The sequence below is a fragment of the Cyprinodon variegatus genome, unplaced genomic scaffold (assembly GCF_000732505.1).
Source record: "Cyprinodon variegatus isolate N-32 unplaced genomic scaffold, C_variegatus-1.0 Scaffold97, whole genome shotgun sequence".
Classification (NCBI taxonomy): domain Eukaryota; kingdom Metazoa; phylum Chordata; class Actinopteri; order Cyprinodontiformes; family Cyprinodontidae; genus Cyprinodon; species Cyprinodon variegatus.
The window spans coordinates 854,864-881,951 of record NW_015150550.1 but is presented as its reverse complement, the minus strand read 5'-3'; the positions used below and the strand labels follow the sequence as shown (position 1 = coordinate 881,951).

General features: G+C 37.9%; 1 protein-coding gene across 1 annotated transcript in view; it reads right to left on the bottom strand.

The window, feature by feature from the left end:
- cdh13 (cadherin 13) overlaps window positions 1-27,088 on the bottom strand; it is a 462,542-nt gene that overhangs the window by 337,882 nt on the left and 97,572 nt on the right. Inside the window, exon 2 of the mRNA XM_015374092.1 lies at window positions 2,044-2,152. Coding sequence (XP_015229578.1) covers window positions 2,044-2,152 — 109 coding nt within the window. The remainder of the gene's footprint in view (window positions 1-2,043; window positions 2,153-27,088) is intronic.

The window sequence follows — 27,088 nt, the reverse complement described above, 5'->3', positions numbered from 1 at the left end:
GCAGCAGGATATCCCCCAGAGGCTGACCGCTGCAGAGAGCTTTCAGTGGGTCTTTCCAGCACTGCTGCCCGCCATTATGGTGGAGGTCTGGCAACAACTGCATATTTTGGTAGGATCATAATCCTGATACACAGATGATGTTTTGAGGTCTACCTTCTCGTGTAAAAACATGTTAAAACTATTTCCAACTCATCAAAGTGATTAAAGCCAAGCTGCTCTCTAGCTTGTAGCTAAGGAACAGAGCAGGCGAACAACCAGAGCGCAGAGCATCAAGAGCATCGAAGCAAAATAGCAACTTGACCTGCGTTTGGCTGAGTGTCCAAATTTGGCCGTTAAAGGTTTTTGAGGCCTGGATCGCATTCTGTGTGAACACACCTTTTGGCTGCCATGCAATCAAGTAGAAGTGCCTTTCAAAAACAAATGCAACTAAGAAGGAAAAATCAAAAATGTATTAAATGTTTTTTAAGGCACGTTCAAACAAAACAAAGCAATCTAAAGAGAACATGCAAGCACTCAGCTGTGTGTGGGTGTGTGTGGCCACTAGCATGCCTGTCATTCTCCCCGTAAGCGGCAGTGAGCAGTGGGACCCCCACGACGGTGAGAGGTGTTTCTGCTGACAGGAGCATATTCAAGGTAATGGAACCACTCTGTTGTCCCAGAGCAGAGCACTAAGGCAGAACAGAGTTCTGTCTTCAACTACACGCACCACTGAACCTCCAGATGACAAAATGCCTCAGCAGCTGACCAAATCAACTACGATAAAGCTGAAAGAAAAGGAAGGAAATTGATGGAAAAACTCACATATTTGTCATTTGTTTCTGTCTAGGCACTAAAGTAAGTATTTTTAACCGCAGAAAAACTGTTTAAGCATACGCAGCACAAATAACATAGTAAACCCCTTTTAGAAGCACTGTGTCAATTTAGCTACAGAAAAAGCTAATTTAAGTTTAGGTAGAGCACATAATGTGCATTCCACTGAGGCAGGTATATTTATTCACCCTGTGGAGCTGAGGAACATGGGGGAACAATCGGGAGAACAGCAGGATGATGAAATAAAGAGGAGACGGGGTAATGAGAGAAGAACTGAGACAAGTTGGAGAATAAATGAGAGACTGCATTAACAAACAACAAATGATTCCCATTTACATATTTCCTTTACATTTCATCATATCGCACAAATAAAAAAAAAAACTAAGCAAGTTATCACATAAATAATCAGTTACTTGGCTCTGTGTTAAAAGGACTACTGTAAGTACCATGTTGATCTCAGGATAAAGACACGTCAGGCTGCCATATCTGACAAGTTGAGAGGAGCAGGCTCTTACCTAAAAAGACTCTACCGAGGATTTCTACTGCCAAATAAATGATGGTGTTTCAATGGATGCTGCTGCTAAGGCACTAAGGAGCATTAAGAAGGAAAAATAAAAGCAGATTTCCTAAATCTAAATAATTCAGAAATACGCTTCTTGACAAAAAATCATTATTTCTAAACTGTTTATTTTCTATATTTAACTTTTTTTTGATAAAAACATATGCAGTCTGCACACAGAGACAACTCAGGAGGCAGAAAATTGTCAACCCTTCGACACAGAATGTAAAATAGTGACGAGTGAAATGTGGATATAAGACACACAGCCTAAAGCTGTCTTCAGGGGAGGAACAAAAAAGAAGAACCATGTTGGAAATATCACCCACTCAAGGAGAATAATTTATAGGCAGACACAGCTTATGTTGTTGTTGCCTGATTTGCACAAAGAAGCAGTTTTATTCCGTTTTGGAGCCATGATTGATATGTATTATGGTGATGTGAAAAATAAAAGAGGCAATTTGTGAACAGACACAATCCTGACCTTGACTTGAAAGAAAAATCCCCTAAATCTCCCCAACATGGGACTTTAAAACCCACCAGTTAACAGACATAGACAGATTTCCGCAATCTTGAGCTACACACATATTCAGCTTTTAAAAGTCCAGATTTTCATCTAGAAACACATGGGATGAAATGACTGAATATCTGTGGTCTGGTTCTGGTCCTTAACTGACCTCGTAAAAGAGGATGGCCTTTCCGGAAAGGTCCAGCATACACCAACTGGTAGTTTTTGACCTGGAAGCCAGGTACGCAGCCAGCATGGGCTCCTTCTGCTTGAGCGATCTGCAACACAGGAAAAAAAAAAAACATTAGAAAATGTTCATCTTCTGCTCAAGTCTCTATTGAATACATTCAAACTGGGTTCTGGTTCTGATCTCTGAACTGAATTCGTCCTGTTGTTTCTCCGACAGCTAATTCTTATTCACAGTATACAAATTGGCATGCATTTGATGTTTGACATAATTCATGTTATAAGAGACATTCTGCTATGTGTATTTATTTATACAATCCAATTAAAGCAAGATTTTAGTTAAAAGACGAATAAGGTTGTGGTTTGATCAAAAGCTTTTAAGAACATCCCATCCTGTAAGTTCCAACGTTCACAAGTTCAGCAAGAGAAATTTGAAAAAATACTGATTTCTTTGTTTGGCTCTATAGTAAGTTACCAATGATGGGACATTATACCACCCAGGGTGGCATAATGTCTAAGGAAAGATATAAAAAATATTAAGCTTTTCCTTCCAAAGCTTTTTTTTTTTTTTTTTATGTCCGCTCAAGTGGGAATGGGTGCACCTCTCTATTACAAAGTTTATAATGAAGAACCTGGTCTGTGGTATGTTACAAAAAATGCAATTTTGTAATTTGCTCTGTAGGACTCTGGACAACAATGCACATTTCTGTCTAAATCCTAAAACTTTTGTTTTCTTTTATATTTAATACGCCTTTACACTTTTCTGTGAAAATATGACAAAAAATATCTGGAGAATATGTTAAACCCGGATTAAAACAAGCATGAAAGTTTAAAATATGAACAAGTCAAATTAATAAAGAATAAACCAAAAATGTATGTTTAACAAGTTCCATATTTGTGAGGCGACAGCAGTAATGTAGTAAAAACATAATTGAAAACAACAGCAAAATCCATTACATTTTGACAAAATATATATTTTTTTTGGTTTTATTGCAAAATGTGCAGGTTGAAGACATAAACTGCCCACTCAATGCCCAAAATGACAGTTTCTGAAGTTTTAAAAATGGAAAATCTTGTATTAAAGTAATGCCTGTTTTTGCCAAAATCTCACTCGGCACATTTGCGTATTAGGGAGGGGAAAACCTGTAGTTAATTTGTGTAGAATCAGATTAAGGCAGGTAAATGTGTACATTTGCCGTAACGCCAAAAACTCTAATAGATAATGTACGCTATGTTTTGCATTGTTGTTTTTTATTTTCAAAGTAACAGTTTTCTCAATCACAAAGGCATTGAAATATCCCCTGAATGAAACAAGGATTGCCATTATTACAATAATCAGAGGAAAGCTGAGCAGCGTGAACAGGCTGAGAGAGAAGCTGAAGGTAGAAGTCTTATTTCAGTGCTTTAAGTGGCAGTACGCAGTACAACCACTTCGTAATTGTAGCCCTCAGCATACCGGGCTGCATACTGGGGTGCCTCCAAAAGGAAAGTAAAAATGCCTGTGACATATTTTCAGCTAAAAGGTAAGCTCAGCCATTTGGGGGTCTACCAAAATACTGTGTAGTGCCTCCCATCCGGAAATAAACAATAACCTATCAGTATTAATGTTTAGGAAAAAAAGCAGCAATAAAAAAGGGGACAAAATAGAGTCTTAAAAAAAAAACATTTAACTAGTTGTACACCAAGCATTAGTAGTTCCACAAAAGATTAATACGTTTTATCAGTCATTAAGAACAATTAACCAATACAACAGATTTTAAGAATGAGGAAAAATGAGGAAATAAATAAAGTAGAATGACTAAAATCCCGCATTGGGGAGTACAATAGAGAGCTAGTACTCATCTAATAAGCATACTAAGAATAAAGTATTATTCGCAAAGGATAAACATTATCGGTAATTATTAGGTGACATTTTTGTTATTTGTGATGATTTTGTAAATGTAATATTAAGGACAGGAATTTAAATTAAGGACTAATTAAGGAATTCAACTATCAACTGCTTTCTTCACCGTCTTCATTAAAACTACCATTACATACAACATCAATTTTTTTTCTGCTTTAAATATGGGTTAAGCAAAGTTATTGCCCGTTTCCCTTCCTTGTCTTCCCGATCACCAAAAGTGCTGTCTTTCAACCCTTTTGTAATCTGTGAATAATTCAAAACTATCATGTAAATTAAAATGACTTCATATTGTTATCAGCTATGTATTGTTTTTAAGGATAAACTTAAGATCTATGCAAGCCCCCTACATTTCACATTTAAATCAAGCCTAAAACAGTCTCTGAAGCTCAATTATCTGATACTAGACTACGAAGCCAAACGGTATCAAAAATGCTGTGAAGCACTCAATGCTGTAAATGCAGTGGAAAAAAGTTTAGTAAAAGTGTTGATAAGAATAGGTTTTTAAAGCTAAAGAATAATCCCATTCAAACATTCTTCAGCATTCTTAGTTTTCCAATATACTGTGACATGTTAAGGCGGGCACACACTGTACTATATTTTCAATCTTTGTACTCAGCTACAGCTCAGACTGTAGGAACAAAATGTTTCATTTTTGTTTCCTACAACGAAACCAGGTTCATCAGTTCACATCTCATGATGTATGTTCTTACACTGTTCTACCAAATGCTCCGATTTGAACTAACTGTTTACAACGTACGTCCAAAAACCACACCTCTGACTGAGTGCCGAAAGATGGCCCTGTACGGATAGGTCAATCTGGAAGAAGAAAGAGAATTCACCTGTTTGCGCATGCGCAGTTCATGAGGCTCATGTAAATCGGCTTGTAGACGCTCGTAGCTCTGCTTCAACAGCAGGATATGCCCACGAAAACCTCATGAGGGCCGACTGATTTTCAAACATTTGATTTTCTCCCGACCTTAAGATTCCTTATGGAGAGTTTACCTCTCGTTACCCCCTGGTATACTACCCAATGCAGGACGCACGGTGAGGCTGAAAGTGGACCTGATATGAGTTTCTCACAAAACTGGAGAATCAGCTCAAAAAAGGCAAAAACTTGTACCGAATATAACCACCTTTATATAAAACAACTGCAAGTTGCTGCCCAGTAATTCAGCATGCCTCAGATCATTTACTTAAGTATTTCATTAAGGTTTATTGCTGTTTTCTACTGGGAAAAAGTTGACCTGACACAGCCCCTTCCATAGCTTTCATAATGTTTACTCCTAATTACTCTATAGAGAGAGCAGCAGCCAATCTCAGCTGATGTTATAGTATATAAGACCTGGGGTACACCTGAGAATGCAGGGGGAGGAGATGTTTTATCCTCGACCGCATGTCTTTGGGTTCCTGAAGGACTCTCAATATTAAAATTATTGAGAAAGGAACATGAAAATTGTAGAACGCTTCATAACAGATGTACACTTAAAGTTGTTTAGATATTATTTAAAGGAAAAAAGGGTAGAACTTCTATCTATAGAGGAGAACATGTCTTAAAGGTATCTTAAAGATCAAGGTATACCTCACTAACTGCTTTGACTTAGCTGAACAAGTGTGAAACACAGTCTAAAAGGGAAAAACATGATTGAAAAAATAATATTATGAAGAAATCTCTAACAGGAGAATTTCTAAAAAAAACTAAACAAGAAAAAGTTAGTAAATGAACTATGAATAAATTTCAAAGAAAAAAATGTGACAGTGTAAAGTATTTATTGAACTATACATCATTTATGTTAGCAGGCTTTCCAACGGCAGTTTGTGGAGTCTCTTTAGAGGTCTGTCTGCATGATGAACTAACTCTGGCAGGCACTCAGACATGGAGGTCATTATATATAATGTCGGAGGAAAGCAACCACGGCACTCAGGGGATATGTGCTGTCCCTACACGTGTCACAATGTTAATTCACTTCCATCAAAGGCTTCCTGACAAGGCGGGACAGTACATTTGGGTTTCTATAAACATAACGTCCCAAGGCCTGCCAGGGAACAACATTTCATAGGAAACGTTCAGCACAGAAAAGACAAAAAGACTCGAGACTTCACACAGGAAACAGTGGCATTAGCGTCCACTTTAGTATCCATTAGGAGGTAAATATTGCCATCGAATCTCAGTGACTAACAGCGGGTAAAAGCACTTAGGTAACACAATGTTAATGGCAGCATTGTTTGTGTTTGGAACAAGGTCTATTACTGCGGACTTATTTGGCAATTTTCTCATCCAAATAGTAAGGATGGACAACAAATTGGAAAATATTAGAGAATCATCTGAATACTAGCAAACAGACTCAAGTTCATCATCATCTGAAAACAAGATTCAGTTTAATGGACATATTCTCCCTGTTTCAAAGCATTACTTTCACTCAAAACTAAGAACAGAAAAATCTATGTGTGTGAGATGGACCATGAAACATGGTCTGGGCTGTGTTTGCATGATGGTATGATAGCGCCACAAACATGAAGAGAGCTCACAGCTATGATAGTTTATGATGGAGCAGTTGTATAAGGGTGAAGATTTTTCTTATTCATATTCCAATGACAAATGAAATGGTGAAAAACAGAGAAAAGTTCTGCAGAGAAGGCGAGTGGGCCTGAACTATACCCATTTAAGCCACTGGCTATGGAGAGCCAGGCTTCCCTAATTTCATCCCAAGGAATCCAACCATAGAATGCACACAGGTCTGAGTGTTTACTTGGTGTTACCGTTTAATAGGTTATACAAAAGTGGGTCGACATTTAGACTGCTCCAACTTGCTACTGAGGGATAATGTAGATGGAGCTGCTTTTATATTGCACATTGAAAGAGTCTACTTATCTCAGTTTTTCTAGGTGATCTCACTATGACGGTAAAATAACAGCCGTATGTCAGATGCAGTACATTTCTTAATCTGAAGGAGGGTACCAAACAGACAGTTTTAGGAACAAAAGCAGGATTACAAGATGCAGTAAATGTTCAAAACATGCCTGGGACGTGTAGACAACATTATAAGATGTCAATTTGTACAGTTTTTAGTTAAAAAGTAGATCATTTGAGGTGAGCTTTACTTGTGGGAGGGGTGAGACTGCTGAAGGATGCAAGAGTTCAAACCCAGTTGGTTCAAACCCCAACTCCAGCTTTCTCCGTCATTGTATCCTTGGACAAGACATTTCACCCGTATTGCCAAGTGATGGTGGTTAGAGTTTCGATGGCAGCCTTGTCTCTGTTAATGAGCCCCATGGCAGATGTGGATACAATGTAGCAACCATCTTTGTGTGTGTGGGTGTGTGTGTGTGTGTGTGTGTTGGTGTGTGTGTGTGTGTGTGAATGAATGAATGATTGAATGACTGAATCTAGTGTCCAGCACACTGGTCAAGTCTCCTGACTTGAAAAAGCACTACATGAGTATATATGTAATTTATTATAAAACAAAATAATGTAAAAAAAAATAAATAAATAATAATTCAGCTAGGGTGGCAACCATAAAATGAAATATTACCTCAGTCAGAAGAAGTATGCCACTAAATCTGTCAAGGGTATGAATAGTTATGGCCACAGTGAGATTGCTTGTATGTGGCCTATAAAGGCTTATAAATAAAGAACAGAAAAACTGAGACCCACATTCTCACAAAGATCAGTTGAGACTTTGTTTATCAGTAACACATGATGTGCTTTTCATTTATAGTCACAAGCTGGTTTTATCCATCAGTCTGAACACTTTATTTTAGTCATGGTGACCTCAACATGCAGCAGTTAGCTCCACTGCTCTTAAAGCTCCACCAGAGAACGTGTGAATGTTCTTTTGACTCCTTTTGATGGCAGGTTGACACTCATTATGCACCTGTCTGGCTTCAAAACTTCCCTAAAGCACCCTGGAGCTAAGAGACTCCTCCTTACATCTTTAGTTTCCAACCCAGAAAAAAAATTCAACCACACTATAGAAGCACATCGACTAGAACACAAGACATTTTCAAAGTATCTTGTTACAATCAAATCATGTTCTGAATGACTAAAGGTCATGTGTTTGTATATTTAATCTCCAAACATCAATGTAGAGAGTGGTTTTGCTGTATATTTCTTGTTCTTTAAAGAAATATAAAATTAATCTGATGGGCTGACTCAGTTAAAAAAAAAATCAACTGGAAATTTGTACCTAATATTGTGTCTGGTGAGTATGTTAACTATTTTAATACATAAAACTAGACTATTTTTAATAAAATGTAATTCAGAAATTATTCTTTATTTATTAAAGCAAAATCCACTGTGAAATTAGTCCAGGATAAGAAAGTTTAATGGACTAGTCATGCCTGTATGGGAAAATCTGAAACAAATTTCAATTAAAACAAATTTTACTTTTTGGGGAATAAAAAGTGTTGTTTCTGAGCTTTCACAAAAGTATCCCTAATATTTTTAACGCTGAATATCATGTTTTGTTTTACCCCTATGTGGTTGCAGAATTTATGTTTGTGTTTATTTTTGTTTAGACTTAGACTTATACTCAAGTTTATTTATCTATTCCTTGGGATTGCTCTTTAGGGAAAGCTTATATAGAGTACAAAGAGTTAAACCAAGATGGCGGTAAAGATAAAAATACGACAGACAATATAAAAAGAGTGTATATATAACAAAAAAAACATAAAAAAAGAAAAAAAGTAGTAATATCCTGAAAATTTTTTCCCTTAAATATAAGAATATCTGCAAAGTAAAAAGCTACGGAAAGACTACAAAGTGGTTCACTTGGGTTATTGCACTTGCACTGCAGAACTTTACTGACCGTGTAAATAAGTCAAGAATTACGCAGGCTACACAGTAGTTGGCATGTGTTATTGCACAGTGAGAGAGACAAATATTGCACACGAGTGACAATAGGTAATGTTTTGCATGAGATGTCAAAGAAGTGGGGTTGTGACCCTTGTCCCTCTTCTTATCATCTCCCCCTTCCCCAAGTGAGGAGTTGTACAGCTTGATGGCTTGGGAAAAAAGGAGTTCTGCAGTCTGTTGGTCCTGCATTTGAGAAGGAGCAATCTCCCACTGATCAGGCTCCTCTGAGTGGTGAAGACAGTGTGCAGAGGGTGGCCGGCATTGATCATATTACCCAGCAGTTTGTTAAGTGCCCTTGTCTCTACCACCATCCCCAGAGGGACCAGCTTCTTGCCAATCACTGAGCCGGCTCGCCTCGACAGTTTGTCCAGTTCAGGAGCACCCAACCACAGTAGGTCAGGCAGAACATGAACCATGTAAGCGACAGAAACTCAACATCTTTCTCCAAATTTCAGTGGAACAGGTGAAACTATGAACTTTAAATTAATGTAATGAATAAATAAATAAGGTAAAAATCTGACAGTACACAAATCAGGCCTGACAAATAAAGAGAAAAGCGAGGATGGCTGGGTGGCTGCTGGTTGCAGTAATCATGTAAAAGGAGCAACAACAGGTCAGCTCATCACTAGAGAGTTTGACATCAGACTCAGTTCAAGTGTGAAGAACCAACAAGCTGATTAAGGCAATGACTTGGGAGTGCACACAGTAAATGTCACCTCTGGTGGAAATCAATAGTGCCTCAAGAATCCACAGTACATTGTTTGAGAGAGATGGAGATGGACACTGTTCCTGGTGTTTGCTAAAGACGTTTAGAGATGAAGAGGTACTGCAGTGTACCTAAGAGGTAGGGTGAGATCATGTGCATCAGGGTTGTGTTCATGTAAATAAAGATAGTTAGATGGAAAAACAGAACAAAATTGACTTCATTACACTGACATAGCTGTTACTCCAGCAAATATGTATCAACTGAGTGATCTTCCACTGGCTCAAGATGCTGACCTCCACCTGTCAACTGATGATCAGTGTCCCGATTTTACAAAGTGCACTTAGAAGTTATAAAGTGCACAATTCTCTTGTTGCCCCAAAATAAAGCCCAACAAAGTACAAACAAGGTTAATAATTGTCTTGTGAGGAAATTTGAAAAGGTTAAAGGGCATGAATAAGTCACTTTATTTTCTCAGCTAGTAACTCTCCAAAACCAACTTTGGAGGTAAAACAATGTTTATGCTATTATTGATTTATTGATTTTTTTTTTTTTTTTTACTAAAAGAGCTGTGTTTTATGCATGTAACATGTGAACATGATTCCCTTTATCCGACCAATTGAAACACCAGAATTTCCCCATTGTGGGACAATAAAGAGATTTTCTATTCTATTTTATTCTATTCTATTCTATTCTATGATTTGTGCATCAAAATGAGAAGAGTCAATGACAAGCGTCAAAACTGAAAATAAAATCAAAATCATCACAATGGCAGGTATTGATGAAAAATAAACAAAATAATTAAGGTCACTGAGCCATCAAGGGTCTGTGTCAAGGAGCAGGTTTAACAAACTCAGATTCAAATCCGGAGCTCTAAATTGATATATTCCAACTTCTGGATTTCACAAAGCTTGCTATGAATCATTTCCATCAACAAGTAGTTCCATTCAGAGTTGAGCATGTGCGTAACAAGTATGAAAAGCCATTATTAGTCCAGCCCCGATTCAGCGAGTCAACATGGCAACAGGAAGCCCCTATTTCACCCCACTGGAACTAGAGGTTGTAATGAAGAAATAAAAAAAGGGGGAAAATATGTTTAAAAGATAGAGAACCAGAGCTACAGGTGCAAAGGAGAGGAAGATGCCTAAGGAGAAGATTGTTGCTGGAGTTATGCGGCCAAAGAGGTACAATGTTATTGTTTTACTTTTCTTTATTTGTGTAAACCTTTGACGGCATTGAGGGCTGTTTTCTAAGAAATGTAGAGACATGTCAGCAATAAATGTCTGTAAAAATCAAAAGAAAGACATTGAGCCATGATTAACTCAAGAGAAGTAACAACAAATAAATCTCATGCCCTGTCAACTGAGTTGTAGAATCCTCTCCCTATAAATATTTAATTCTCTGTGAAAAAGTGCCGATCATTCTTTAAAAAGACAGACATCCAACGTTTGTTTTTAAAAGCTAATGTGTCTAACAGACCTAATGAAGGACTTCTTTTTAACGCACACAACTGCAACAGAAATCTGACTAAATAAGGAAATAAAACAACGTTATTGGCTGCTAGAAGAGTGGAGACGTAGGACACTCTAAATCTGCCAAACAAAACCTGCCCCCGACTAGATTAGCTCTGTGGAGAATGTTACTACGATGATAGAAAAAGAGGTTGTGGAAACTCTCTTTTCCCGTATTTCAGGTTTAAAAAACTTAGTTTTCAGTTAACCTGCTTCATGAAACTGACCCCCACTCTTTGGACTTTATTGCACTGGACTTTTAGGTGCTACAGGTTATTCATGCTTCAGCCAACGTGCTTCCATCATATACAGTAAGCATTTATACATGAACATATCTTGCCATGATCCAGCCCAGCAGCCTGACTGCATAAGTATTGCCGCTTCATATGAGTATTTGGCTATAGGATCATCTCATGCAATGTCCTTGGATTTCTGGTTTTGTGTTGGAAAGTTTTCTGGAAATCTATCTGGATATGTATTCCGCTACTGTGACATTTTATGCTGCCACCATTGTCTCTTCTTTCTCACATTGCCTCCGTCTTCATCAGGGTAAAATGTCAGCGCACACGCCTCATGCTGTGCTCTTGCTGACCCATCCAAAGCTAGCTTCTTCCACAGGCCAGGATGAAGCCAGAGAGCTGGAGGGGAAAGGGGGGGAATCAATCAGGTTGGGCCTAAGACACTTGCAGCTGGCAGGCTATCCAGGCATGGAGCACCTGAGTCATGAAACCATCTGGTTTCTGGCTCAAACCGCTGAACTCTGGCCACACCTGCTGGGCCTGTAAAACAAGGCTGAATCTGTAAACACACAGAAACGCGGTAAAGGAGGAGCAGCCAAGTGAGGGGTGGCTGGAGGAAAACAGTCCTTTCACGGCTGTGCTGCTGTTGCCACTGTGTGAAAGCAAGGATAAGGCAGTTAGTGGCATAAAAGACGGATAGGCTAAAACAGCAGAAAACCTTTTTGATCATTTCTATACTGACATGTTAAAGTAAGGTTATGAATGGTGTTTTTAACACTTTAAATAAAAGATTATGTAGATAAAATTCAATAGAGAATAATTTGCTACATTTGGACAGTAAGAAGTTACAGAGTGAATCAGTAGGATGATTTGGTTTGAACTTCTATAGCTGATGTGCAAACAGAGATTACTTCCTCCTTGTTCCTTTAGAAAACTGGAAAAAAGCCCATGTACCAAGCAGTTACTGATGAATTTAATATTTTATGCTCTTTAGAGATAAAAAGACAGCAAATTCAAATTAAATTAAAAATCATGGACAGCACATTAAAGAGTCAATTAGCTTCAATCTGAATAAGTTTTCATTAATATTCATGGAACTATGCGGAATATCGACCTTTTTAATAGTGCTCAAACAGCAAGGTTTACTATGCAATTAGATTGGGACGAATATTTTTACGGCTGCAACATGTTTCATTTAGTTTCCACAGAAAGAAGCTCAGAATTTCTTCATGCACCTGATAAGTAGGAATAAATGGAGGAACAGGTGATGGAAAAACACAGCAGTGTTGGAGACATTTGAGGAAAGCAGGTATGTTACACAATTATAACCAACAGCAAAATAAATGTCTTAATTAGCTTGCAAATAATTTGTATGCTCAGTTAAAGTATTACCCATCAGAATTAAATAATGTTTTCCTGTTAATTAAATATTTCAAATGGCTAAAAGAGTAAATGAGATCTAAAGCAGCAATCATTTATTAAATAAAACTAAACAAACAAACTTTGCCTGGATATTTTGCTGCATTTTAAGTCAAAAATCCAGACTTTAAAAGAAGGATCTACAGATTTTGAGGTATTTCAGATCTAAATAGCGGTGAGAGCTAAGGAAGACGTGAATTGTGTTGGATCAAACAACCAGCAGTTCATTCCTGATGCCCACGCATCAAACAGCCGATGCCTCCTGAGGAGCAGAGAGCAACAGAGAACTGACCCGATGACTCATCCAAAACATCTAGAGTTTCATTACTTCCCTCTTATGTAATCCTGGCTCTTTCTGACACCACTATGAAAGCAATTTAACTTTGAAACTTTCAGCATTACACGTTATTCGAGCAGAAAGGTTCCAATGGCTTGCAAATCCACCATCCCCAGGGAGCGTGGAGCGGTACAGTTAGTCTGTAAGTGAGCCAGCCTAACCCTCACAGTGTCATTTCCTCACCATCAGTCTGTTTGAATCCCTCGCCTACTTGGAAAGCTTGTCGATACCTTTACCTCGCACACCTCTCACTTCACTGCACAAGAGCAGGGGGAGAGGTTTAGAGTGTGGGAAACAACAGCAGCCTCAGCTGTTATCCAGCAGAACTCATCTGAATGCGCCGGGATGTTCCCCTGCTGGGATTCAGAGCCTCAATCTAAACACGTTCAGCTTTATCTACATGCTATGTTCATCCACCTTAAAATGGATGACTAATAGTAAGAGTGTGTAAACATGAAATTCTTATCAGCATGGGGGCAACTTTTCGTCATCATTGTTTGATCATTCACAGCAGAGTTCTGCTTGTAAACTCTTTCAGAACCGCAGGCTCCTCGGTGCTGCATTGATGGGGATGTTCCACCTTTAGGTGTCAGTAAGGACATGTTGGGAATGATGATAGCATCTTCCTTTATAACAGGTGAGCTCTAATCAGGAGCTCACCTGTTGACCCCAGGCTATCTGAACCAAGCATTAGTCTGTGATTCACCAGGAGGAAAATAGAGGAAGACAAAAAGAAATGAGGAGTATGCAGGAGTGTTTTACTCAGCAGCTGGTGAGCTGCGCAGAGGGACCTGCTGGGGTGGTCACCAGCAGTAAAGAATCGAAGGCTATCTCAGTCCTGATGGTTTATCATCATTATCAGCTCACCTTTCTCCTCCGACGTCGACCTTCATCCATCAATTGTTGTTGTTTTATCTTTCCTTCTTACATCCTGAAGTGAAACACCAAGAAACTGTCTTTTTAAAGTAACATTTAGGAAGAGAAAAACGCTTTGTTCCAACACTGCTTCTTCTGTCTCTAATACCTGCTGCTTACACACAACCTCCTCCTCCTACACATTTTAAACATCTTTTATTTATTGATTATTTAACTACTTATTCTTTCTAATCATTTCAAATTACTTTCATGGCAGACCTAAACCTTCTGCTCTCGTGGGTAATCCGTTAATGTTTCACTCCAGCTTATACTAAAGATGAAAAAATAAAAAATTACAAGACTCCATTTATTGTGTTTTATATGGAGATGTTCACTGGTTATTTTTCCAAGTCCCAGTGTTTAATGACTTAAAAAAAAACATGTTCTTATTAAATCCAGAACATCCAGATCAACCTTTGCATTGCTGCAGGGGAGGATGTTTTCCCTTACTTCTGAGGTATTACATGAACATTTAAGAACCATTTTGATACATTATTTGTATGGGTTATATTTTCAATGAATAAAGTATCTTAATATAAAAAAAATCTCACAAATATTTTTCTTATAATTATTAAATGTAATATTTACCCTATAAGTAATATAGGTAGGTATTTATTAATAATGGATGAATATGTTCATCTCTCCATAACTATTTGTTTAAACTTTTTTGTTCCCTGTATTTGTATTTTGATTGTTTGTAAAGTTACCTTGAGTGTCTAGAAAGGCACTATTAAATATTGTTATTATTATTATTATTATGAAGACTTTTAATCCCAGTCCCATGTTGTCTACTCCTCTGATGTTTGAAGGGTTTTCTTTTCCTTCCTCTGAGCTGGAGGTGTTTTAATGATTAGGAACTTTTCTCTGAACCCACATTCAAAACCTTTGTACTCAATTAAAAATAATATGGTGTTTGTATTATAAAATAATGAATGAGACAAAGTGTTGCAGGTCATTAAATAACATGTAAACTTCAGAAGGAAAATGCAAGTTATTTTTTATTTTCTTATATTCGCCTAGTCAGAAATGTCTTTGTTAGCTGTGGCTGGCTTAGCAAAGACAGAGTGTTGGAGGTATGTTTTTGTTTATTTTGTGTATTGATTTAAAGCTTTTTAATGCAGAAAAAAAGTTGTTAGGAGCCATTAAAATCTCACAATAATCCAGCAACATCATGAGATAATAACCCTTCTCATACTGGGCTCTATTACATGTTCTTTAAATTTGATAAAAATGGTACAAATGCTTGAGTCTCAGAGAAAAGTCTAAGTTAAATCTCAAGTCTGCATCACAGCAGCCTTGGTAAAGTCTTTTCATTTTGCTGATGAAGATTCTTGTCATTTTCTTTTTCAAGTTCCCAGATCTTGTTTTATAACAGTTTTCATAACTTCCTTCAGAACACCCTTCAGCAGCCAGAATGATTCTCTACTGCATATTATCTCCTTTAGATGGTGGTCAGAGGGCCCAGCAGTCCTGATGTATCTTTCAGTCTGCCATAGGTTAGCGGTGGTACCTGCTCTCAAGAGGGAACGTTTATTAAACGCGTGTGAGAGCATCCACAAGCCCATTTCTCCTTGTGCATGCTCTGTTTAAAAGGTGCCGTTTGCATCGCTCATACGAGTTTACATTCAAAAATAAGGTTTGCAATTTATCTGCTATTATAGACTCACCACCGGTAAGTAAAAAAAAGGGGGACGAGCACGTAGGATGGCCAAACATTTTACCAGAATGATTAACAATTAGGAGGACCACTTATTTTGATGATCCACCTGGAAAAAAAACATCCTCCACCATACCTTTAATGTAGTTGGTGGGGGCTGAACGTAAACTCGGATAACAGGAAGAGGGGTCACAGTGACAACAGTTTTTTGAAAATTAACTCATAGCTTCCACAGCTGTTTTTCCTACTGCTTGCATCTGCAGATCCTACAATGTGTTCTGACCAGACAGAATAATAAAACCGTCATACAAGATGGAGGATTTCTCTCCACCGATGGGATAAAAGATATGATGTTTCTGTGGAGGAGGACAGTTGTCCTGTGCCCTACCAGTCTGGGTTCTAGAACTGATCGATGCCCTAAAGTAAAAAAAAAAACTATTTTTAAGCCCAACTTTTGGGGCAGACACAATATTATAATTAAATACTCCAAGAAAAGGCACACAGTAAAGGAGTTAAAATTAAAATAACATTTATTTGGTATTGATATCAAAGTCAGGTTAGAGTTGATTTGATAGATTGGGTTCATTTTTAGGGTGTAAACTCTGTCCATGCCTCTGCCAGATTCCCAGTTAAAATCAAATAAAACATGTTTTTAGTACCTAGTTTAGTTTTAATGTGCTCCAAAGATTATTATACAAACATTGGCATTTATTCATGTTTACACCTTTAGCTAATCAAAGAGTGATCAAAACAATTAGAGCATCACTAGGACAGGAGTAAGTACTGTAGAGCCAGGCATGGTGCATACTGTTCTGCTAAAATGGCTCAGCTATATGAAGTCAGAATTCTGCCCTAAAGTTGAATTATTAACAAATACATATATAGGCAGTTTTATTTACAACACAAGGATGTAAATTACTCTCCATGAACATTTTAAAAGTTCTATGCAAGCAGATTCAGTAATATGAGCCCCCAAATGTATGACAAGCATGAGTGCATGCTCTTTCTCTGTGCTCAAGGCTTGCTTTTTATGTGCCTGCAGATTATCTCCTACTCATGTGAATAAGCTTCTGTGCGCTCATTTCAGATTTTGTCATTTTGAGGATGGAACCACCCTGGGAAAATAAACTGCCTGTGATAGGCTACTTTTCAGGAAATCCAACCTCTTGAAACAGTACTGTTTTCTTGTGGCTAGTATGTTAAGAAATAAAACATTGTCAGGCCTTTGGACAGTTTTCTTAATTTGAATGTGTGATAATTGAAAAAGGATATCTCACAATGTGTGCTATATCTAAAAAATAAAATATATTAAAATAAAATTTGTTTTGTTATTTATTTCATGTGCCAATAAAGTTAGAATAAAATGGTATAACAGAATCAGAAGTTAGCAGTGGCTGTAGAGTAATCCAATGGAATTTTCCACACCAGTACTACAAACTGCACCTACAAAACAGTAAGGCTGAATAATTGATTTCTATTTAAAACTACATGCAGATCTCAGGCTCCATGAGTTTACAAGAATAGACATGGTGCTATAACCAAGTTAACTTAAAAAAAAAAAAATTTCCAGGGACGGCAAAGGAAATTTGATTCTTTTGATGGAATGTCAAAGGCTGAAAATCCTAATCTGATTTCTAGAACGACAGAAAAATACACTTTCAAATTTAAGCGAACATCCAACCCCATCCGATTGCAACTGAAGTAACTATTCAATGGGAATCCACTCTGTTTCCCAGCTGTGAGGTAGGAGCAGATAAATTATTCTCTAGCAGGCAGCAACGTCTGCTTTTATTGCCCTTGGAAGATGAAAAATAATCCTGATAAGTATGTTCGACAGGGTCTCACGCAGGTCTGTTTGCTGCTGTTACTGGCAGGTTTCCTTCTCCGAGAGCAAATAAAACGAAGGGAAATCAAATCTGAACTTGAAACATTTCTTAAACTGTTATTTAAAGGTTGATTTTTAGAGCAGCTTCCTTTTTTTCTCCACACTGTGTTAGCATGTCAGTATCTGTGGAGTGTAAAAGCAGTGAGCTTTGAAGAGGTAAGTGGAGGACCAGGGTCTGTCTTAGAAAACAGAGCAGTATCATTATATGCCTGCAGCACACTTTCTCTTTGCTTCCTCTGTCTCTGTTTGATCGTCGTCTGGAAGAGGAGGAGAAACGACAGAAGCAAAAACTAGGAGAGAAGAGAGAAAGGAGTAGGAGGAGCAAAGTGAGCAATCTGAGCCGATTGTTATTAAGCAGGCTGGTCTGGTTCTGGCACAACCTAATTTTAACGGACTTTGCTCACGGTGACTTTATGGCCGTCTTTGATCTGGCAGCACAATAAGTGGTCTGTATTTTGGACTAAGCTACTAGAAAATATATTGCCTACTGTTTCTGGTGTTCTTGGTTTGTCAAGGTAAATGTCTGCATGTGTGGAAGACAAAATCATTGCACATGCAGAGGAGACAAGTGTTGATTAAAGGGTTTTCTGTAACTGCACGGAAAAGTTGACTTGGTGTAACCTTTCATCTTTAGGAGCCCGTGTCATGCAGCTAGGTTACAGCTGATCCCCCTCATCCTGGACAGTCCCTCCCTCACCTCTGGCAAGAATGTAGTCCATCAGGACCAGGACCTCCTACAAGAACAGTGTCTTCCCTGCTGCAGTCCATCTACTAAAACAATACAGCACCTGGCTTAGTCCTGGTCTGACAACTTAAAGACAAAATGTTTAAATTCCATATGCAGCTCGGTTGGCACATTAGCTTGTTGTTGCATTCAGTTAATATTTGCTGTGAGTAATAATAGTCTGACATTGAGCCAATGAAATATATCCTGGAAAAAGGATAACAAAAAAGTTGTTAGATCAGGTTTTCCTCAGCAACCAACTCTGTAATGTATAGAGAATGCATCATTTAAGGTACGTTTTTTTTTTAAGATAACTTGCAGAACTTTCATTAAACTAATTGACAAACTAATTTTAGTGAACATATAGTTTAATAGACAAGTTTGCTCTTTCCTAACTATCAATGTAACAGAGAAGAATCAAAGCAATAACTGAAATTCCCAAATGTAAATCTGACTAAGAATCATGACCCCAGTTATAGCAAACCCTGCGCTGCCACCATGCTTGTCTCTTTTTATTTTCTATCTCTCACTGTTTGAGTATTTTTGAGCTTTAAGATGGAAAATGCCAGAGGTCTGAGAGCAAGTAAGCAAGTAAATATAATTATCCATGAAGAGTCAGGCCAACTTATCCTTATTATGAGTGGTCCTGGTTAGGCAGGGCCCTTCGGATAAGGAGCACCAGAGTCAACTCAAAGGTCAATCTGCCAAGACAAAGAGAGGCAGAGAATATCTGATGCATATTAATAAGTTTAGTGTTTTAGAGAGAAGCTTAACCCAAGCTGGATGAACATGCTTATTCTGGACTGAAATTTAGAAAACGTCTGATAATTCTGTGGACTCAGGTTTAATCATCCTGACCTGTTTCATTGGTGTTTTTTGCTGCCCTTTGCTTCACTTGACATTTTTAAATGCAATCTACTGATAAATTGAACTTGAGTTTGGTTCTATAGTATTCCCTCACAGTTTCAGACAACACATACTGTTCGGAGATTTAGGATGTCTGGTGCAAAGTGTCTTCTTCTTTTTTTTGAAACTTATTATGTTTATTACGCACTATTCCTGATTCAATACATTTCCATCCAACATGTGCATTGCTGAAAGGTGGGTTGAATAATCCTTATTTTATAACTCTTGTGTTACTGTCTGTTGAGCTAAATCTGTGACTGTTGAGTCTGTATACTGCCCCATGTGAATCCTATTATCAAAGAAAGTGAACAAAATGTAAGTTAGGATTGGTCAGATATACAAGGCATATTTCTTCCCTAAATAAAAAATTAAATACATGATTCAGCTCGGTGACAATCAAGTGTTTTGTATATATTCCCTGACTAAATTACCACATTTGTTACATGTTAAAAATTTTAGGCTTTTATCTTATTTAGATTCATCAACAGACTACAAACTGGCCTCCTAAGTTAAAATTGAAAAGGTATGCTGCACGAATTGATTTTTAAAAATATTAATGTCCAAAATTTTAAGCCCAGTTATTCTCTTTCATCATAATAAATGCATACAAAATAGCTGTAATAAATCAAAGCTAAACATATAATAAAAAGAGAAGGAAGAATTTTGTACCCATAGGAACAATAAGATGTTCAATGTTTTTGCATGATGTCCTCACTTCATAGTTTACCGCAGATAATTTAGAATTATTTATAGCAGAAACCCATAAAGAGATTTCTGTTGAGTTCCCTTGCCTGTGTAATGTACTGGATAATCATTATATTCTCTCCAAAGCCAAGAGTTATCTTTATCCCACAGCATGTCATAACATTCAACCACAAACAGGAGGCTCCTAAAACCTTTTACCTTCTACATGAAAGAAGGATGGTCCAACGGAGCCTCCCTTCCCATTTATTTTCCAGTAAATATTGAACGTGCTGAGTATCGGCAATAACTACAGCATGGACAACATTGTAAAAGCCTGTCCCACCCTGCTGACCTTCCTAGTGTCTCTCACCCTGAGATGGGATGTTAATGCCCATATCTGGCTGGCTGCCAGGCTGCAGCTCGTGTTCTAATGGATTGATAAAAAAGCTCTGAGCAGAGAATCAATCATGATATAAACCTGGAGTGAAGCTTGTTAAAGTCTAAGGAAAGTTCCTCTACTCTAATGCCCCTAATCTTTAGCAATTTTTAGCTGGACAGAAAGATTGCAGTTGTTACTCTCCACCTGCCATGCATTAGGACACCAGGATCATTTTAGATGATGGACCAGTAGTACCTCTAAGGGCCGGTGGAAGATGGGAGGTTTTGAACCAGAGAGCATTGTGAGGATAAGGTAGAACTCAGAGAACCAGTGGCGATCGGAGCTCTAACCACCAGGCCTCCTCTCCTTAAGTTTGTTTTCAAACATTTTCCAAATCATGCCTCAATCAGTGGCAGTAATGAATTTACCTTACATGCTGAAACTGAGAGCAGCTCACCGAGGTTACATTAAAGGCAAAACTGTGATTTCTTTTTAAATGAAGTTCTATGATCATCAATCCTAGTTCATTTATCTATGGTTCCATATTGCTATGAGTTAATAGAAAAATCCATAAATCTTCAGGTTGGTTGTAAGGTACCAGCTCATTAGACAAGCCCCAGTTTGAGTCTATTACAGCTGCAGTTTCCTTTCTGCTGGCTGGGTTAGCTGGCACGTTCATTTAACAGGTTCTGAGGATAAACAGTGGTGGTAAAATGAACACAGCTCAAGTAAAACTAAATCCAAAGAAACGGGCTATATTTCTCCTCCTGGCTGGGTTCATCTTCACAGAACTCTAGGAACATCCAAATAATAGGATTATTCCTTTCTAAATATAACGAAATACAAAAAAAAAAAAAAAAAGCGAGGGTCATTATTTTATCTTAGTATTATGGTCCACTCTGGATGAACCTTTGGCATATTCCAGGCATACATAATACAGATTCTCCTTGATGCAATAAATTATCAACTCATTCCAAAAATCTGAATTTGTGTTGCCTGGAAACAACATATATGGTATTACATCTAAAATTACCTGTAGTGCAATAAATATAGACAGTGCAGGGGCTCAGAATGCAAACAGTAAATCTTCCATATGATAATTACCTGCTTATACTTTATGTTAAAGAGAAAAATTTAAAGGCTTTGAAGAAAAAATTCTTCAATTTAATTGATACACCTCATACTTGCAGAAATTGCAGCTTTTTCCTCAACACATGTTATTCCTAACTTACTTAGTGAGGAAGTTACTTCATTAGCCTTCAGTTCGTACATCCAGACACAATGATCGGAGAGTATTAGTTGTCTGGACATTTATCTGCAGAACATAGTTCTTCCTTCCCTCTCATAGTTTCCTCCCTAAAGCCGCCAATTTTCAGTAAACCAATTTCCTTCAATAGAGTTTTAAAATTTTCTAAATGTGAAGGATGTACAAATAGCCTTGCTCATATATTTCTATTGAAATCCTCCAGGATTTCCTGCTGTTATTCCTATTATGTGTCTTTATAAAGGACACTCTGTTACCTTGGTTCCCCAGCAGTTTGCTCTGATTAGGGAAAAATTAAATAAAACTAATTCAAGGAAAGTGTTTTAGAGGGGTTCGGTTGTTTTTGTCCTTACAGTCATATCAAAGCGGGGAAAGCATGAGGGCAAATACAAGGTATAGAAGGGCATAGCTCAAGGGGCTTGTTTCATTTCTGTGAGTCAGACACGGCTCTGTTTCTCAACGATAAATCTGATTTAATACCTATTGTCCTGCCTTGGTTAGAGTCGGTACGCGACTGAAAGAGATGGAAAAGGTGGAGGGTGGTAAGCATCGCAGAGGTGTGTAAATAAGAACTGAAAGGAGAGGAAGCGGCGTGGGATATTGGTTGGCACTCTTCTATTAAATCAGAATAATAAAGCTGTACATGCTAAAATCGTTCCTAACAGAGATGTCTGGGGGCCAACACCCTAAAGCTCCTCTGCAAATAGGATCCACTGTCAACAGTTAGCTTAACACAAGGACACAGCTGCAACAGCCAGTTTTAATCAACAAACAGCAATAAAACTCCCACTCAGGAAGCAAAGTGGCTTATGCTCTGCTTCCATGGGCCTAACAGCTTTAAGCATGGCTGTGAAATCACAAACTCCATCACTGGTAAGAAGTATGCTGTAAGCTCCTCCAATGACTCAAAGCAGCAAGTTTGGCAGACATCAACAGTGTGTTTATGCTAATAAGTGCTATCAGAACAAAGTCAGAGTTTTAGACTTGTGCTTCAGACTGCATACCCAAAGCTGTGTATCAAAGCTGCCTGTTCACTTGTTGGTCATGCAATGCAAAGGTACCACTGCCTTTTGTAGAAGGCAAAGCAAACTGAAAGATTCATCGTTTCACTTCCACCATAGGCAGCTTGTCTTCATTCCTGTAAAATACATCCTTTCTAAAAAAAATTTCAAATCAATAAACAATCACAAACAGAAACCCTATAACCATGATGATTACTGTAAGCAGAACATGGAGAGGTTGAGATTTTGAGTCTGTCCTTCCGTGTCCCTGATGCCCCCCCACTTTACACACTCTAAACAGCAAGCATCCAAAACTTATGAGGTGAAAATCACAAACAGTATGAATACAGAAATGTATTTGTACTCTGCACATACTTTAGACTTAAGACAGACTTTATTGTCATTTTATACACACAAATTGTGTGCAAAAGGAAATTTCATACATTTCATACCATTTCTAAAGTGCAGCAGCGATAAAATGTAAACATGGTGGTCAAATAAACTGCGCTTTTTAAAAAAAATTTAAAACCCCATTTCATACAACATTTAGCAGTCTAATGGCAGTGGGGAAGAATCTGTTTTGGAATCTGCTGGTCCTGCATCGGATGCTTCAAAGTCTCTTACCAGAGGGCAGCAGGGAGAACAGTCCATGGTGGGCGTGTGAGGGGTCATTTATAATGTTAGGTGCTTGGGACACGCAGCACTGGGATAAAATGTCTTTTATGGAGGGAAGAGGAGACCCGATACACACACAGGACTTTTTGAACAAATTTGGGGTTCTCATTAACAAACTGCTTTTACAAGGTTTTGGTTTTCCTGCTGAATGGCTGAGAATCGTGGACCTGTTGAATAATCACAGACTACAGGATCTAGCAAACCAACTAAATCCAACTGAAATGATCACTATATTTTGAAAATTCTCTCCACTTTAAAAAGAAGTACATGCACAGCCCTGTACCCACTCCCGAGAGGGAACATCTATTAAATGCATTCAAGAGCATGCATGAGCCCATTTCTCCTCGTGCTCACTCTGTTTAAAAGTTGGTGTTTGCATCGCTCATAAAAGCTGTCTTTCCAGAAGAAGACTTGTAATGTTTCCACTATATCAGACTCACCACCAGTAAGTGAAAATGGGGACAAGCACGTAGGACGGCCTTACTTTTCACTTACTTTGCCTTTTCAACTCCAGCCAATCAACTCGGGGACACACTGTCTCCGAAGCCAATCATCATTCAACATCCTCTTCATTCAGCTGCTTGCCTAGCTTCTGTCTCCTGCACGAAAGTGAACTTTCACCCACCTCCACCTCATCTCCTCCCTCATTCTCAGTCCCAGTGATCGGGCCCAAAAGGTCAAGAGTCTCTAATCCTTTTCTAGGTTACTTTTCAAAGAGAAGGTTGATTTACAGCATCAAAGTCTTCTGCTGGGGCCCGAGTGCCATTTATGTCTTTATCTGCTTCTGTCTTCTCAAACCCCAGTCAGTCTTGGCAGATGACCGCTCACACTGAGCTTGGTTTTGCTGAAGGTTTCTTCCTGTTAAAAAGGAGTTTTCCACTCCACTGTCACTAGATGCATGCTCGGTACGAGGGATTGCAGAGCATGAGTCCTCCCTATCAGCTGGTTTTCCTTAGAATAAAATATCTTTAAAAATATGATTTTGTTACCTGTATAAATAAATCCATACTTTCTGGAGACTCTCCAGCTTGAATTCTCTTTTTATTTATCAATATATTTATTTTTTTGAAAATGTTTAAATAGGGGAATAGGGAATTATTTAAATAACCATATATTTATCTATGGTGCTTTAGTCCTAAACTGTAAAATAGGAATTAGTTGATATATTTTGTTCTATAATGTTTTATAATGTTCTATAGCTACAACTTTAGAAAAAAAAACATGCTCTCAGCTATTGTTTTCTACAAAACTCTATTTTTGCTTGTTAGCGGCACTCTCTCACAGTTAGGCTGGAAACAGTTTATGCTTCCTGACTGTGTCCAGACTGGATTATAAGGCTGAGGTCAGGTCAGGTCGGATTGGTTGCCTTTACAAACATGCAGCACCCAGTTCTCACCGCATCCCACACTGATAGATTTTGCTGCTTTCTCTGCAAACTGACCAAAACAAGAGCAGATTGACAGACTTTCCAGAAATGGAAATGTTGTGTCTCTTCAGCTTAAAGCAACACATTCACACCAGCTTACTGTGTTATTTCTAACCCAAAGTAAGGAAAATGTATACATGTTTGCTTTTAAAGCCGATTAAACAGGAGTACATTTTGTACAGTCCTGTGATTCCAGTGAATGATATCAACCAGCCGGGGTTGCTCTGAGCTTGACAAACATAATTCATTTGATGAGTGACTCTTTTCAGCCCAAACAGGGATCGTCAATGTAAAAAGGGGTGGAGGAATACAATCTACAGCTGTTTTTATATAGTTTTGTATTCAACAGTTTAAGGTGGAACACTGAAAACAATATTATATTATTTATAACATGAAAAAAGGTCATTACAGCAATATTGAGGTTCATCAGGTACTCCTTCCTCCTGTGTCAATTTTGGCATCATTATTAAATGGGTATTAAGATTAATGGTTTTGTAATAAATTAATACAATTATATATTAGAAAATAGGTTCATAATTAGTCAAATAATTACTGACCTAACTGATTAGAAATTAAGTAATATATACAGCTTCATTTTCAAGCATCTAGCAACCTGAGCAGTGATGCATCAGTTTTAACAGTGTTGTATATTTTAAAGCTTCTGCACTTAGTCCTAAAATCCAAACATGTTTATTTGGGCATCCCAGTGCCACACCAATAATAATGCAAATGTAAAACAATGTCATATTCTGATAAGGTGATGCCACATAAGTATTTCCTTCAATATTTTCTAAGTCAGCCATTTGGAAGGTTGGGGATTAATTACAAATGATTTGATTATGTGTGAAATTTGAAGATTTTGTAGTTATTTATCAAAAAACCTAGACAACTAAGAAAAAAGACAACTATATAACAGTTAAGAGCCTTCATACTAGCCAGAAAACACACTTAATCTGGAAGACAACTAGACTTTTACTAATTTTTTTTCCTGAAGATGTTTCAACACCTATCCAGGAGTCCTTGACAATTATGTCTGCTCACCTCCCAATTGAAGCCCATTTTGTGGTTGGCATGACCCATATTGCTGAGAATCTACACAGCCATTCCTCCATATGAATTGGGTTGTTTGCCGGTATCAAATAGAAGGAGGGCGATAAAAGTTGGCGATAATTAGGTGGTTGCAAAAGGTTGCGAAGGAGTGAACTGACCTAGTTCTGCAGAGCTGCATGCACACACATTTCTGTTACAATGTATTAAAATGTTGTTTTTATGTGTTCCTTCGTTGTTTTTATGTGTTCCTTCCCTATTCATTCTCCAAATATAGGCTATGACTACAGATATGACTGCTTGGATCCAAATTCCAAGCCAAATCCCATTTGAAAGCCAGGGTATAAATGTTCAGCTGCTGGTGGCTAAATTATGTAAGATTAAAAAAAGGAGATTAGGAACTCTGGCAGCTTAAAAGGTGAGATCATCAACTGTTTACATGTTTAAATCTCTGTAGATTTAGTCAGAAACACACAGAGTTCTTCCGAGCCAAGTTTTTTTCAAAGGGCAAGCAAGTTTAAAGTTGCAGTTTGAAACAGAATCAGCTCTTTCCTCCCAGAACCACAATGCATTCAGTAGCTGTACAACATTACATACAATTCATTACAATTCAAACAATTGCTAATCTGTAATAAAAAAATTAAAAAAAAGTTTTCCTGGCCTTCTTTTTGGTATTTCATTGCACCTCAGAATCAGAGTATCCTCTTAGCTTGTTATGGCCACACAGATATCTACTGTACATCTGCCAAGCCCTTGTCATTATGGATGGAAATATCCGAAAACCTTCCCTCAACTACCTTTCTGTTGCTCATTATAGCCACTCAGGCAGGGTTATGTCAGCTGGTCCCTTTCCTGCTTGTCAACCCTATTTCTGATTAATCAGCACATTGCACATGTTAGATCAGTGCACACCAAGACTGCAGTCACTTGTGCAAAATGCTGCTGCACGTCTTTTAACTGGCACATGCAAGTATGAGCACATTTCACCTATTTTAGCTTCACTCCACTGGCTGCCCATCCATCTTAGGATTCATTTTAAAATTCTTTTATTTACTTTTAAAGAATTACCTTGCCCCAATTTACCTCTCTGAGCTGCTGCACCCCTACACTCCCAGCCGATCTCTCAGGTCAGCTGATCAGCTGCTCCTGACAGTGCCTAAAGTAAGGCTTAAGCTCAGAGGGGATCGAGCGTTTTCTGTTGCAGCTCCAAACTTTGGAATGAATTGCTGCTGCACATTAGACAGGCCACCTCTCTGTCTCATTTTAAAACTCTTCCTAAAACCCACCTCTTTTCTTTGGCTTTTGACACCATGTAGAGTGTTGATTTTATGTATACACATGCATATTTTTATCCTGTGTGGGCAGTGTTTATTTATTTTATTTTATTTACTTTTATTTTTATTTATTTTATCTTTTTGTGCAGCACTTTGGAAACCTTGTGTTTATTGAAATCGTGCTATATAAATAAAGTGGATTGGATTGGACCTGTAAAGGTAGATTA